Below are 16,368 nucleotides of genomic sequence, written 5' to 3' on the forward strand. Positions count from 1 at the left end.
TATGTGCTATATATAAGTGAATGTAGAATTGATCTTCACGCAAAAGGGTAAAGCTGTCACCAACCAAGAAGCAGATTTCAACACCACAGTGCTTTAATAGACAAAGACCTATTGGTCCTCATCCTCCTCCGATCTTTGAACTGACTCACGCAACCAGTTATGGGCCAGAGCAGCGGGTGGGGTGGGGATGCTTAAAATTTAACATGAACTCAGCATTTACCACACTAACATACTTTGCCAGAGATGAGACAAGTGATGACAAATAAATAGCATTTGACTGACAGGGGACCGAAACAAGGATCTTACAGTTTGTAGTGTAGCCCTCAACCACTGAGTCACATCACTTTCCATAGAAGCAAATCACCCTGATTCGCTTATAGTGTTGTAAATAATATACATAATTAAACTGCAATATATGTAAGCGCAAGTACGACATGACACAACAAGTGTTTTACGAAAATCCATGGAGAAGAAACAAAAACTTTGAGGTTCGCCGATGACTTTGTAATTCTGTCAGAGACAGCAAAGGACTTGGAAGAGCAGTTGAACGGAATGGACAGAGTCTTGAAAGGACGATATAAGATGAACATCAACAAAAGCAAAACGAGGATAATGGAATGTGGTCGAATTAAATCGGGTGATGCTGAGGGAATTAGATTAAGAAACGAGACAGTTCCAGTAGTAAAGGAGTTTTGCTATTTGGGGAGCAAAATAACTGATGAGGGTCGAAGTAGAGAGGATATACAATGCAGACTGGCAATGGCAAGGAAAGCATTTCTGAATAAGAAATGTCAGGAAGTCGTTTCTGAAAGTATTTGTATAGTGTAGCCATGTATGGAAGTGAAACATGGACGAGAAATGGTTTGGACAAGAAGAGAATAGAAGCTTTCGAAATGTGGTGCTACAGAAGAATGCTGAAGATTAGATGGGTAAATCACATAACTAATGAGGAGGTATTGAATAGAACTGGGGAGGAGTTTGTGGCACACCTTGGCTAGAAGAAGGGATCGGTTGGTAGGGCATGTTATGAGGCATCAAAGGATCACCAGTTTAGTAATGGGGGCAGCGTGGAGGTTAAAAATCGTAGAGGGAGACCAAGAGATGAATACACTAAGCAGATTCAGAAGGATGTAGGTTGCAGTAGGTACTGGGAGATGAAGGAGCTTGCACAGGATAGAGTAGCATGAAGAGCTGCATCAAACCACAACAACAACAACGTAGTAACTCGTCAGTTCAAAAAGCCAAGAGAAGTTCACGTTTGTTTAATCCGAAGGAAGGGAGCACACCCTCTCGACATCGAGGTCGTTAGAGGCGGGTGTGATCCGGGACTAAGAACTACAATAAAAGAATTTCGTAACATTATCGTTTTCTTCTGTTTTAGATATCACACAGAGATGTGTGACATAACCGTAGTCAACAATATTTTAGCAAGTATGTAACCAGTCGCGCGTGTGCTGCGTGAAGTCAGCTCCACATGGCGGAGAAGGTGTCAGCTGTTAGCGCCGCCGCCCGTGACGCCACGCAGGAGGGTGGTAGGGGCGCGTGTCTTACCTGTGGGAGTCGCAGGTTGCCGGGGGCGACGCGCGGAGCCCTGCTCTGTCCTGTTCTGTGGCGCGGCGCGGGTGCGTCGCGATGCGACGCGGCGGCTCGCGTGACACTGACCGCGCGGACGCAGCCGCCGCCGCCGCCACCGCCGCCGCTGCTCCTCTTCCACTCTTTCGGGCCGGCCACGTAATTAATCAATATTCCGAATCAGCGATCGGCAAATAATTAAAAGAGAGCAAGCATGTGCATCGGCAGCCCACTCGTTGCTACGCGACCGCCTCGCTTCCCCTCCGCTGCCGCTGCCGCCCCTCCTTCCAGCTCATCCCCACCACCGCCACCGCCGCTTCATGCTTGCATGTTTACGCCCTCGCTACAGCTGAATGAGTTGAAAAGTAGGGCGCAAACTGTAGTGCTGTTTCAGGGGCTTCTGAATTGCTTTAAGTGATACGTCAGGAACGCTTAGAACGATCTCTGGCGTCAGTTCGATAGTGTTGTGTTGACATTTGTTCAAGCGTCTCGAAATTCCAACCCTACACGCTCTTCTCCATGGCATATGTGTTTAATAACATGGACGCAGCAGAGCAGCAACATTTGCTCACGAGGAGAACGCAGCGAGTGCCACAGCCCTATTTCCCACAGACTTGGCTCAGTGGAGGAGGAGTCACCGGCCGAGGTGGCCGAGCGGTTCTAGGCGCTTCAGCCCGTAACCACGCGACTACTACGGTCGCAGGTTCGAATCCTGCCTCGGGCATGGATGTGTGTGATGTCCTTAAGTTAGTTAGGTTTAAGTAGTTCTAAGTTCTCGGGGACTGATGACCTCAGATGTTAAGTCCCATAGTGCTCAGAGCCATTTGAACAATTTGCGGAGGAGTCAAAATAAGCGAACACCTGTCTCCGATTATCCGTAGGTACTCGACCGTTTCAGTGAAAATGGCCGTCAGAGCTGTAGAGGTTCTTTATGTGCCCTTTAGCGACTACGTTGTTGAATTGTTGTTGGTGGCACAGTGACCTGTGTCTCGGCTTCAGCCTTTTGCACGCCGTCTTCGTTGACCGATTACTATTTTTATTCTAGTTTTTCATTTATTTGTCCAAGTACTGCACGAACATTTTCCAATATCTAGGGGAAGGCGGGGCAAGATGTGGAAGCTTACTTTAAACCCTTAGAAAATGGACAAAAATGAACAAATTCTTGTAGGTTTGATTATCATTTGTTTACTTAACCATTGAATTACAATAGTATGCAAAGAAACCTGCAAACTTGTTACATTTAGTTAGAAATATCTCGATTTGAAACATAAACTACAAATTCCCCGTCTTGCCCCATATGCGGGGTAAGATGGAGAACTGGCATGAATTCATCTCTAAAGCTTAAATAAGGACAGGAATAACGAAATCATGTGACGATAAGGTTTCGAAACATGGTTTTGCGAATTGTAGAATCAGGTATTACGTTTTATTTAGGCTTCTTACTTTCACATTGTACAGAAGTGTGGACAGCCTCGTCTCCATCACTTTCTATCCCTGCACAAGTGTCGTGGGCCCAGCGTCCGCAGCTAATACACCGTATCCAGCCTCCTTCAGAGAAGTCATAGCAGTATAAACATTCTTCACTCATTCGACCTCAGTTTATTATCCCTTGAGTATGAAGGGTTGGTTAAGATGTCCGTAACGTTCGTCACTTTTTCGTTGTCATTATGTCCTTTTGGTGGTATCCCAGGTTTATTAAACGTCTTTGAGGAGAGTTTTCGTTTACATACAGCACGTTTGGGGACTCCTTTTCGTTTAATTTCTTCAGATAGTTCACTCTTATAAGGAGATTCGGTTAAAACAACGGGTTTGCCGGCCGGGGTGGCTTAGCGGTTCTAGGCGCTACATTCTGGAACCGCGAGTTCGGGTTTTTCGGTAATCTCCCTATCAATCTACCGTACGTTAGTTTATCGGATTTGGTGTGTTAACAAATTTATTGCTTTGGAGTGTAACGGCCTAGTACCTGAAATATGTTTTGATCTTTGGAAACTTTGATATTACTGCCTACGATCTTGAGAGGCGGTATCTGTGTACTGTAGAGCATCTTAACTGTTGTTTGGCCAACCTTGTAGAATTTTATATAAGATTGCATTTCATGGGCTCTAATTTAAATGGTGATTTTAGTATGTAAAGTTGCCACCCTTTCACCATAACACTTTTCTTAGAAGTTAAAATCAAGTTGCACCCTCGGTGGCAAGGTTAATATTTTAATTGTTAGTGTTTTGTACCATTTCTATCCCTCCTATGGGGGGTTGCATAGTTTGTGTGCTTATGTAAATTGTTAAAACTCATAGTTTAAAGTTATCTGGTATGTTGCAGATTTGCACCAGTGTAGTCTTTCAGAGGCTGTTGTGAGTGGTCGTAACTACGGCCGTGTCAAAAGGGAGCGGCCAGGTTCTCTGCCCGAAAGCTCATACAGTCAAAACTTGTTTCTTTCTGCCTCTGAATAAATTGTAACTTTGGTATTTAGAGGGTGCTTTCTGATTATAATTTTAAATCTGTTTCTTTTAAAAAAATGCTTTTAGGCGCTATTAAAGTGACTAAAATTCCGATTTGTTAAAAGGAATTTGGTTAAGATTTCATCAGTTATTCCCTGGCGACTACTTCCATGTTTACATAGTGTGATTAAATATGTTAATGTTCTTGATGGATCGCTAGTAAATAAAATAAATTCTTAAGAATATTCTTTGAAAATAAATCACGGTTCATCGACTTTTTCTGCTGTTTTGTCCGAGAGTTCAACCTGTTTTCGCAGTGATGAAATGTCATTACTACTATTACGTTCTTCACGTGCTATACTTGCTAACGATGTATGATTAGAAGCAAGAGAGGGCTTATAGGACCTAATCTTGCCACGTCAAATAACTGCATAAATAAATCAAAAATGAATGTAGTGTAGCACAGGATGCTGTCTCTCTCTCTATCTCTGTGTGTGTATGGGGGGAGGGAGGGGGGGGAGGTTGTGTGCTGGGGATGGAGGTACGCAGACTTTGTGTGATATGTTAGAGTGGGAGTAAATGGAGAGAGAGTGAGAAAGACAGAGAGAGAGAGAGAGACAGACGTGGCTATGTTTGCACGCTGGAGCGCGTTGCTTAGGGGTGGGATTTGCTACGGGCGGCAACGGCATCCCAACTTGGGCGTGGACGGCGGCCGCCGAGGCAGAAGCTAAGGAGCGGGTGGACACTGGAGAGCGGCCATCACCGCAGTCCGGCACGGCACTCGCAGAAGGCCGCAAGTAATCCGCTGCCGGGATCAGGAGATCGCGTGACCACAGCCGGCGCCGCGCACCCCAGGCCCACCCAGATTACGACTGGACGCGCGTCGCCCGGATACAGCTGCAGTATCGGAGCGTTTGTCTCTGCTGTCCAACCCCGCTCCCGTATCCAGCCCAAGTCGCGACATGTATGGCTATTATGACAAGCCATGTGAATGCTGTCCTCTCGGATTCACTGAACTACAATCCCGTCGGCAGGTTCTAGAGATTTCAGTCTGAGAAAATTTATGCGACTGAGAATGTTTATAGGGTTCTAATAACCGAGTCATTACTGCTCTATGGCCGGCCGGGGTGGCCGAGCGGTTCTAGGCGCTACAGTCTGGAACCGCGCGACCGCAACGGTCGCAGGTTCGAATCCTGCCTCGGGGACGGATGTGTGTGATGTCTTTAGGTTAGTTAGGTTTAAGCAGTTCAAAGTTCTAGGGGACTGAAGACCTCAGAAGTTAAGTCCCATAGTGCTCAGAGCCATTTGAACCAATGATGGCGCAAATGTGTATAAATGCTTGATGACTACGTTGGACGAAAGTGATTTGTAGAGCTATGATCTGTATCAGTCCCGTAGTACTGAGAGCCATTTGAACCATTTGAACTGCTCTATGCATGTATGTGTACAACATACGCACACACCTGGATCTAGAGGGTGATTCAACGACACGTACCGATGGGTTTTGTCCAACCCGCAATGCTTTCAAATACACTACTGGCCATTAAAAATGCTACACCAAGAAGAAATGCAGATGATAAACGGGTCTTCATTGGACAAATATATTATACTAGATCTGACATGTGATTACAATTTCAAGAAATTTGGGTGCGTAGATCCAGAAAAATCAGTACCCAGAACAACCACCTCTGGTCGTAATAACGGCCTTGATACGTCTGGGCATTGAGTCAAACAGAACTTGGATGGCGTGTACAGGTACAGTTGCCCCTGCAGCTTCAACACGGTACCACAGTTCATCGAGAGTAGTGACTGGCGTGTTGTGAAGAGCCAGTTGTTCGGTCACCATTGACCAGACGTTTTCAGTTGGTGAGATATCTGGAGAATGTGCTGGCCAGGGCAGCAGTCGAACATTTTCTGTATCCAGAAAGGCCCGTACAGGACCTGCAACTTGCGGTCGTGCATTATCCTGCTAAAATGTAGGGTTCCGCAGAGATCGAATGAAGGGTAGAGCCATGGGTCGTAACATATGTGAAATGTAACATCCACTGTTCAAAGCGCCGTCAATGCGAACAAGAGGTGACCGTCACGTGTAACCAATGGCACCTCATACTGTCACGCCAGGTGATACGCCAGTATGGTGATGACGAGTACACGCTTCCAATGTGCGTTCACCGCGATGTCGCCAAACACGGATGCAACCATCATGATGCTGTTAACAGAACCTGGATTCATCCGAAAAAATGACGTTTTGAAATTCGTGCACCCAGGTTCGTCGTTGAGTACACCATCGCAGGCGCTCCTGTCTGTCATACAGCGTCAAGGGTAACCGCGGCCATGGTCTCCGAGCTGATAGTTCATGCTGCTGCAAACGTCGTCGAACTGTTCGTGCAGATGGTTGTTGTCTTGCAAAGGTCCCCATCTGTTACTCCGGGATCGAGACGTGGCTGCACTATCCGTTACAGTCATGCGGATAAGATGCCTGTCATCTCGACTGCTAGTGGTACGAGGCCGTTGGCATCCAGCACGGCGTTCCGTATTACCCTCCCGAATCCACCGATTCCATATTCTGGTAACAGTCATTGGATCACGACCAACGCGAGCAGCAATGTCGCGATACGATAAACCGCAATAGCGATAGGCTACAATCCGACCTTTATCAAAGTCGGAAACGTGATGGTACGCATTTCTCCTCCTTACACGAGGCATCACAACAACGTTTCACCAAGCAACGCCGGTCAACTTGTGTTTGTGTATAAGAAATCGGTTGAAAACTTTCCTCATGTCAGCACGTTGTAGGTGTTGCCATTGGCGCCAGCCTTGTGTGAATGCTCTGAAAAGCTAATCATTTACATATCACAGCATCTTCTTCCTGTCGGTTAAATGTCGCGTCTGTAGCACGTCATATTCGTGGTGTAGCAATTTTAATGGCCAGTAGTGTACCACCCACAAGATTTTTAATTATATTGCTCGCTATGAGCAAAGCATTAGTCACACCAAAAAAAAAAAAAAATGAGCAGGTCCGTTTTGTAGGAAATTTATTGTAATTCAATTTTACACTGGGACACATTTTCCTAGAGTTTGAGGATTATTCTAGAGAAATGTACAAAAGTGACTGCAAACGTGTTTTTCTTCAGTAAATCTGAAACCGTGGCCTCTGGCGAAAATGTATCCCAGTACAGAATTAAACGACATTAAAGTTCCTACAAAAGGTCCTTTCATTTTTCTCTAGGACTAATAGCTTGCACGTAGCGAGTGGAGAATATCAAATATCAAAACCTCGCGTGTGGTTTTTGAAGGTGTTGCAGATCGTATAAAACACAGCAAGCATTAGGGGCAGTTGAATCACCTTATACACGTGTGTGTGTGTGTGTGTGTGTGTGTGTGTGTGTGTGCGTGAGACAGTGAGTCAGAGAGAGAGAAAGAGAGAGAGAGAGAGAGAGAGAGGGAGAGAGAGAGAGAAAGAGTAGAGGAGGAAGAGACAAGAAGAGACGGCGTCAGATAAAGAGTGAAGCAAGAAAAAGCTCGTGGTCAGATACGTGGTCTCAGACATTTTGCACAAGGTGGCGAATGTTTTGTATCACAGCGCGGATCTTACCAAATCGAAGGGTATGTTACTAAACACTCTCCAGCTTTCGTAAAGCTGTGATGCCTAGTAGCCGTCGGAGGAGATACAGGCTGCCAACGTACGCACGTACGAGCTCACACGCACGTGACTACAACAGGTTTACGCGCTGCGCCGCGGGCAATTACCTAAACCTATCGCGTCTGAAGCGCACTGCGCTCTATAATGGGAGTAATTGCTCTGATTCGCGAACAGGTAGCGCGGGCTTTGGCGAAACGAAGCGCTGGCCGTGCAGGGAAAGCAAGTAGAGGCCCTTATTTATTGCAGATTAGCTCTTTGGCAATTACGCAGGTGAGTGCGGCGCACGCTTTGATTTCAGACGAGTGCGGGCTCAACTGTGTGCGCGTTCTGAGTGTAGTGCCGGAGGTAAGGATTAAGGAGAGCGGGCCTTCTACCGATATTACCAGACAGTGCAACGACCACTTACTGCGCCTAGGTCGATACCGAGAAGGGTTGTCTTCGGCGGCCTCTACTGACGTCTCTCCGTTAATCTCAGTTCGTCCGTCAGAACATTTGTTAGCTTTTTATGTCAAACAAATGATGAGTACAACAGGCAGTTTTCCAGTTGCACCGGGAGTCTTTTCTTTTAGCATATTTGATAGTGGAAACTCGTCAGAGCCTTATAAAATAAACCACTGTACTCCTATATGGAGAAGAAGTAATAATTCGTCTGTTGAGTAGGATGACAATTATTGAAGTATATGCAATAAAACCGCCATAACTTCTGAACGGCCAGCCGAAGTGGCCGTGCGGTTCTAGGCGCTACAGTCTGGAACCGCGCGACTGCTACGGTCGCAGGTTCGAATCCTGCCTCGGGCATGCATGTGTGTGATGTCCTTAGGTTAGTTAGGTTTAAATAGTAAGTTATAGTGGACTGATGACCTCAGAAGTTAAGTCCCACAGTGCTCAGAGCCATTTGAACCATTTGAACTTCTGAACAGTTTGAATTAGGATATTCAAACTGCACGGTTGGCCGCAGGGCACGATGGGAATTAGTATGTGAATATGGTTTGGTTTAGCGACGAAGCCCACTTTCATTTGTATGGGTTAGTCAATAAGCAATTGAGATCGAGAAGTCTGGTTGGTTTGTGAGATTGAAGGGACCAGACTGATCGAGAAGTCTCTTCACCCTTCACGGGTGACAGTGTGGTGTGCAGTGTCCAGTCATGGAATAATCAGTCCGATATTCCTTGATGGGACGATGACCATCGTACAGTAGGTGAAGGTTTTGGAAGATGATTTTATCCCCATTATCGAAAGTGACTCTGATTTTGACAGGATGTGATCCGTGCAAGACGGAACTCGACCCCATCGAAGCAGGAGAATGTTTTATGTCTTGGAGGAGCATTTTGGGGACTCCATTCTGTCTCTGGGGTACACAGAAACCTCTGGTATGGGCCTCGATTGGCCTCATATACTCCTGATCTGAACATATACGACTCCTTTTTGTGGATCTATATTAAAGAAAATGTGTGCAGCAATAGCCCCAAAACCAGTTCTGAGCTGAAAACAACCATTCAGGAGTTCATCGACAACCTCGATGTTCCGACATTTCAGCTGGTCATCCAGAACTTCGCTGTTCTTCTTCGGGACATCATTGCCAATGATGGCAGGCATATTGAACATGTTATAATCTGAATCCGAATATCTGTAGTAACGTTTGCATGTTGAATAAAGTGTGTGCACTCCGTAGTTTGTAACTAATTCACCCTGTATAAGAGTTTACCGGTACACAATATAATGTCGGTTTACATAATGTTCCTAGGCTAGTAAAAGGCAGATTTTTTTTTTTCGAGTAATACTCGTAACGTCTTCATCCAGAGGGGCACCGGAGCAACTATTACGGTATTCGATGCAATAATACTAACTTGCAGTGGACCTTTTCGTGAACATAAGCCATGAGTGTTCTAAAATAGGAGACAAAAGGCTACTGTCTGGGCTCTACTGACACCATTATTCATGGGGTAGTGAAAATGGAACAGTGTCTTTGTCTTCAAATGCTAAAACCGTTCTGGATATTTTCTCGGAAGTTTCACTACTAACCTTGCGGAGTTTATATCATTACATTTTCCTTCTCTGTAAGTCTAGTAGAAAGGTACAATAGCCAATAAATAAGTTCATACGTGCTTCAACATTCTGACAAATAAAAAGTTGCAAGTGGTCAACTGCATTCGAAAATACTTCAGGAGTAGAGTAAAGTCTCTTACCGAAATATTTCGTTGATACTTTAAAGCGTTGTTTAAATATTTTGTGTCGCTGAATTAAGGTGAGAACCACATATGTCGTCTGTTTATGCTCCAGAAAGTAGCGCAGAACTTTGCTTGTTACTAAGATAATTATTCGTCTCTAGTTTCTCTCGTCAACATCGAAGGAAGGTATACCTGATAGTATGTTTTCGGATGAAGCCTAATATCTCTGTCTTTAATCAAGTTGAAATAACTACTTAACGTTAATAACATAACAAAAAATTGCTCCAACAGTAGTTCTATCATATTGTACTCAACTAAGAACAATTATTTGAACCATTAGTATTCTAAGAATTATTATTGGTGGTACGTATGTACCGAGGAGCATCGTTATCATGTACACCACTATTACTTGAAGTTGACAGAATATCGTTCTACGCTCTTCTTGTAATATTTTCCTTCAAGGTTTTATGAAAGTATTCATGGTTAGCTAGTTAGTTTCTTAGTTCGGTAGTTATATCTTCCATAGGTCTTTTGAACGATTCTTCTATCGAAATGATGTGGAACGAATTAGTTTACACCCTTTCACTCTATCTTCCCTTATTCCGACTTAGGAAAGATTCCAATTCAATAACGCTCGTCCTGAATGATCACTTGCACTATACCGTGAAAGAATACAAATTCAGTAAGCAGATTTGTCTGTTACTGCTAGTCGAATGTAATCAAAGCAAAGTCGCGTGTCGGTGTAACAAAGCAACACATATACGCAATCAGGGACGCATACGAATGCCACTTGAGATTCACGAAACAGTAGCGAAGAGCAGACAATATGTTCTCGTTTGATTCGTAGCTTTTAGGACGCAAAGGAAACTGTTGACGATTCATCAAGATAAGGTCGGCGACCAACAATCAACGAGAGACAACATGGAGCCACCGAAAGAACAAATACTGGCACAAGATTGGCAAGGTAACTTCAAAATGGTTCAAATGGCTCTGAGCACTATGGGACTTAACTTCTAAGGTCATCAGTCCACTAGAACTTAGAACTACTTAAACCTAACTAACCTAAGGACAGCACACACATCCATGCCCGAGGCAGGATTCGAATCTGCGACCGTAGCGGTCGCGCGGTTCCAGACTGTAGCGCCTAGAACCGCTCGGCCATCATTGCCGGTGGCAAGGTAAGTACCAGGGGAATTGGGAATAGAAAAGACAATGTTAACATCATCATTTCTAACGATACGGTCACGGGAAAGATTTTTTTCCATAAATGTTGTAAAAGTATATATCAGTGTTTTCGTCACTATCGTAAGCCATGAGGGTGTGTAAATATTCGAGGGTCAGGAAAGATAATTTTTGCAGTGCAAAGTATACCTAAAATTACCTTGGAAGAATCTATATATAAATGGCAGTGTTCGAGGATGGATGGACAATTAATGCCTCTTGTGTCACAAAAAAATAACAATGAACATGTAGCAGCGGAATTAGTACCGTCCTCTACACAGAAGCACCATTCAGCAGAGTCATCATGCATTTGTTCAAATTTTCGTCACTGATCTAAATCATTTGGGAAGAAATCTAGGTTGCTTTTAATCTCATCTATAAAGAAAGTGTATGGGGATGCTGTAATGGACATCAACAATGTGCGGCGTTGGCTGAAGAAGTTTAGTAATGAAGAACTGAAATCGAAGAGAAGCCACGCACTGACCGGTCGACAAAATGGCATAGATGCCAGTCGAGGGGTGCTGACGCAGACAGCCGCATTAGAGTTCACAATCAACAACTTTAAAATCACTCTGAGAAAAATGGATCACGAAGCAAGTCCTGAATTTTTCCAAACTGATTTTGACTCCTGGGTTCAATGAAGGCGCAAAGGCCGGCCGGGGTGGCCGAGCGGTTCTAGGCGCTACAGTCTGGAACCGCGCGACCGCTACGGTCGCAGGTTAGAATCCTGCCTCGGGCCTGGATGTGTGTGATGTCCTTAGGTTAGTTAGGTTTAAGTAGTTCTAAGTTCTAGGGGACTGATGACCTCAGAAGTTAAGTCCCATAGTGCTCAGAGCCATTTGAACCAATGATGGCGCAAATGTGTATAAATGCTTGATGACTACGTTGGACGAAAGTGATTTGTAGAGCTATGATCTGTATCAGTCCTGCTTTTTATGTAATCGTAATTAAGTTTCTGAAGTTAAAATCTTCTGGGTATTACGCCGGGTCATGTTTCTTCTAAAATGTTCGACGTTTCGACCCCTCTGCTGGGATCTTCCTCAGGATCTTTTGGTGTCCACTACTGCTAGAACACTGTGTTCTGAAAGTTTCCTTCCCGATAGTAAGTCACTAACTTAGAGCGGTTTTGACAGACAAGTTCATTGCTGGTAATTAGAATTTTTCTTCTTAAAACTATCGTTGGGGGTGCTTCTCTAGGGCTTTAAGCCTTCGAAGTCATACGTAAGATAATCCTGCTTCAACTGGAACGTCCAGGAAGTAACACCTCCTGTTTTTCGTCTAATAAAATACTTCAGTAACGTAATAGATATGACCTTGGTTCTTTCGTATGAATGTGATTCGTCAAATAGAAGAATTCACACATATTTTGTTCTGTGACTTACATATCAGATTACAGACCGTCAAATATGGAGGTCATTACGGATTATTTTTCATGTGTTCCCTGAAAGTTGTTTAGCGTGTGGTGCAGAGGTTATCAGCTCAATTAGGGGACACGTGCGCTGCTGTAAGAAATTTTTGGCAAACGCTGTTGCCTGATCTACTAGTAAACTTAAGTAGCGATGATTGTATGAACAATCACGAGGACGTGATCATAGATGAACAGTTGGGGAAGGGGTTAGATATGAGGTCTGTGTAATACTTCGCCATACTTAAAATGTTTAAGCATTTCTTCATGAGGTTGGTACATCAAACGTACTGGTGATTTTGCATGAGAATCTGAGTGCATACTCCTGCTAAGATTTCAACACGTCCATGGGATGTATTGCCTCATCCATCAAATTAAGTAACGTTTATTGGAACCACTTAATAAAGCTCAACGACACTTTCGAAGGTGTACTAATGTACTTAGCACGTAGGTAGCAATTTTTAGTGCGTAAGCATAAATGACGTAAACTGGAGGGTAGTACAATAGTTAAAAAAGACGAAGATCATATTAAGAAATAAATCATATTCGCAGTCGAAGACAACACATTCTATGTGTATAATTTAGTTTTCGTACGAATTAAAAGAATTAACAGACGACAGAAGATCGGAGTATAAAATCCCTTCGACGACTAAGTTATTAAAATGTAACACTAGCTTGGGAATGAAAATCGGCAGTGTCCTTTCAGAGATTAAGCGATATTATCAAAAATTTACATATGGGTGAATGGACGGGTATTAAAACCGTCGTCCTTCCAAACATGAGCCCAATTTTTTGACACATTAGACTATGTTGGGCCAGTTGAAAGATAAATAAATTAACAGGTATAACTTTCCGGGTGACCATCGCTGATACCTTAGCATCCAAATACTGCAGTTTTCCTCCTAAGTAACAAAACAAAATACTTACGGAGACAGTAATATTATAAGATGTGGTTAATTTGAATTAATATTGATGAACTTCACCCTGAGTTAAATAAAGATCGCCGCTTAATTCAGCGGCAGAGGAGTTGGTACTGCAGTCACTGCGGGGTGGGAGGCTGCGAAAGGATGTATGCCTTCTTGTTTGTCTTCCAGTGCTGACAACTCATGAGCCTGGTACCAGGCAAATGGGATTTGTGAATGCGCATTGCAGAGACGATCGTCTTCAAATGCGGTACATACTTGTAGCGAGGAACATGAAATAAAATTTAGGCTGATGTAATACATCTCAATGAGTAGTAGAAAAATGTCATGCGAAACATTTATCAAACATTTGTGGTTCAAATGGATCTGAGCACTATACGACATAACTTCTGAGGCCATCAGTCTCCAAGAACTTAGAACTAATTAAACCTATCTAACCTAAGGACGTCACACACATCCATGCCCGAGGCAGGATTCGAACCTGCGACCGTAGCGGTCGCTCGGCTCCAGACTGTCGCGCCTAGAACCGCACGGCCACTAAACATTTGTATTTGTGTGTCATAGTACATACTGCATTTAAATATAAGTACAAATGCTGTTATTGATCAATTAAATTTCCGCTCGCACAGCCAACACAACAACTGATTTTCAGAGGTGTGTGAAATTTGATGGGACTTAACTGCTAAGGTCATCAGTCCCTAAGTTTACACACTACTTAACCTAAATTATCCTAAGGACAAACACACACACCTATACCCGAGGTAGAACTCGAACCTCCGCCGGGACCAGCCGCACAGTCCATGACTGAAGCGCCCTAGACCGATCGGCTAATCCAGCGCGGCAACACAACAACAGTTTGTCAAGCAACTGCATTGTCATAACTTCGGGATCGCTGAGGTTGGTGGTAATCAGAAACCGAGAACAGTCGAGAAGTGTTCCGAATGGTGCCAACTTTTAACGATCCGTACTTGGGCGCCTATGGCCAACTTAAACGTCCTTACTATAGCTAGTGTATTAAGGGCTTATAACACACTAATTTATTTAGGTTAACAATTAATCATAATATCGATACATATGCGGCCCGAAGGTGCTGCACCACAGTGTCAGTATTGGCTCTTGAGCGAAAAGCTGTGATTACCGCTGCTTAATTCCACACTTGGCATTATCGTCTTGTGTCTTGGACATGGTTTACCTTATCAATAAATTACAGCAATTGCTGTTTTCATAATGACGACAGTTGAGGTCACTGTGTTCCATTGGATGGAACTGCCGTATGTTTGAGAGGGATGTTCATCTACAACAGCATTAACCTTAGCCGTGGAAGAGTTAGTCGTAGTGCTTCCAGAAGTAAGGCGAGGCAAAGCAACGAGCAAGTATTTCGGCCGGCTATCAGATTAACGCACCGCACGGCAGCAGAGGGCAGAGACGCCTTGGAGGGGACCAGCCAGCAGAACAGTGACGGAGAAGCGACTGCGACGGGGGCACTAATACTGAAGGGTCAACTTGTGCATCCTTAGGCAAAGTCCCAGACCAGTAATTTATGGAAATCAAGATTTGGCGCGCCCTGTGCAGAACGCCTCCGCTTGCGTAAACTTGGGTTTGCCCGGTGGAACCGTGGAGGCGTCCCAGCTAAGTCGGAATGGCCACACGGCCAACTCGCAAGTGATTATAACACCAGCGGCCGCGCCGGCCAAGTTCGCCTAATTAAGAACTGAGAGTCGAGGGCGGCCGGCGCGCATCTTAAGGCCCTCCCCGAGGCTAGGCGAGGCAGCCGCTCGTTATTGTTGCCGCCTTGCGAACGGCGGAGCTCTGGAAGGCGGTGGGGGGCGCTGAGCCGCAGGATTACCGCACACTCTGCCCGCCCGCCGCCCGCCTGCCGGAACACGTATTTTTACGGCGCGGCGCGGAACCCTGCTCTCGGAAACAAAGCAGCCCCCCACTCCACTGCAGGAGCGAAGAAGCGCTTCGCCGTATTAAAGCTGCAGCTACGACGCTCGCGGCGTGGACAAATCTGCATTACGTGTGGCTCGCTAGGCAAGAGAGCGGGCCTGAATAAAAAGAATTTGTCCCATTGAGCGGGCTAGGTAAATATTAATAGGCCATCGGGATCTCATTTTATTGTTCCATCCAGTACCACACTGTGGGAAGGTATGGACTACGATCATGCTTGCAGGCAGCGACTGATCTGGATAGATTGTACTGAATTGTATGTTAACTGGGGACCTAGAAACGACAGAGAGGATCCGTCCCCGCTGCAGCCGCAGTGGCCCACAACCCCACGACGACTAGCGCAGTCCACTTCACCCCTCCGCCATCCTATACCGAACCCAGGATTATTGTGTGGTTCGGCCCCCCCCCCCCCCAAAAATAAAACGGTTAAAATTGCCCTGAGCACCATGGGACTTAACATCAGTGATCATCAGTCCCCTAGAACTTAGAACTACTTAAACCTAACTAACCTAAGGACGTCACACACATCCATGCCCGAGGCAGGATTCGAACCTGCGACCGTAGCGGTCACGTGGTTCCAGACTGAAGCGCCTAGAACCGCACGGCTACACCGGCCGGCGTTCGGCCCCCGGTGGACCCCCAGAGAACGTCTCACACCAGACGAGTGTAACCCCTATGATTGCGTGATAGAGTAATGGTAGTGTACGCGTATGTGGAGAACTTGTTTGCACAGCAATCGCCGATATAGTGTAACTGAGGCGGAATAAGGGGAACCAGCCCGCATTCGCCGAGGCAGACGGAAAACCGCCTAAAATAATCCGCAGACTGGCCAGTTCACCGGACCTCGACACAAATCCACCGGGCGGATTCGTGCCGGGGACCAAGCGCTCCTTCCCGCCCGGAAAGCCGTGAGTTAGACCGCACGGCCAACCTGGCGGGCCAATTTGGATAGATACTGGTGGAAAGGTGATAGAAATCGCAACAGAAATAAAATACTTAGAAAGTAACATAAAGAGTTATATTCCGAAATAAGTACAGAACAACGTAC

General features: G+C 45.2%; 1 protein-coding gene across 1 annotated transcript in view; it reads left to right on the forward strand.

Moving 5' to 3' along the window:
* Positions 1 to 1,474: 1,474 nt before the first annotated feature.
* The window catches only part of LOC126179364 (uncharacterized), a 34,415-nt gene continuing 19,521 nt past the window's right edge, over positions 1,475 to 16,368 (forward strand). The window contains exon 1 of the mRNA XM_049924606.1: positions 1,475 to 1,731. Within this exon, the coding sequence (XP_049780563.1) occupies positions 1,475 to 1,731 (257 nt within the window). The remainder of the gene's footprint in view (positions 1,732 to 16,368) is intronic.

This window comes from Schistocerca cancellata, chromosome 1, assembly GCF_023864275.1.
Source record: "Schistocerca cancellata isolate TAMUIC-IGC-003103 chromosome 1, iqSchCanc2.1, whole genome shotgun sequence".
NCBI lineage: Eukaryota > Metazoa > Arthropoda > Insecta > Orthoptera > Acrididae > Schistocerca > Schistocerca cancellata.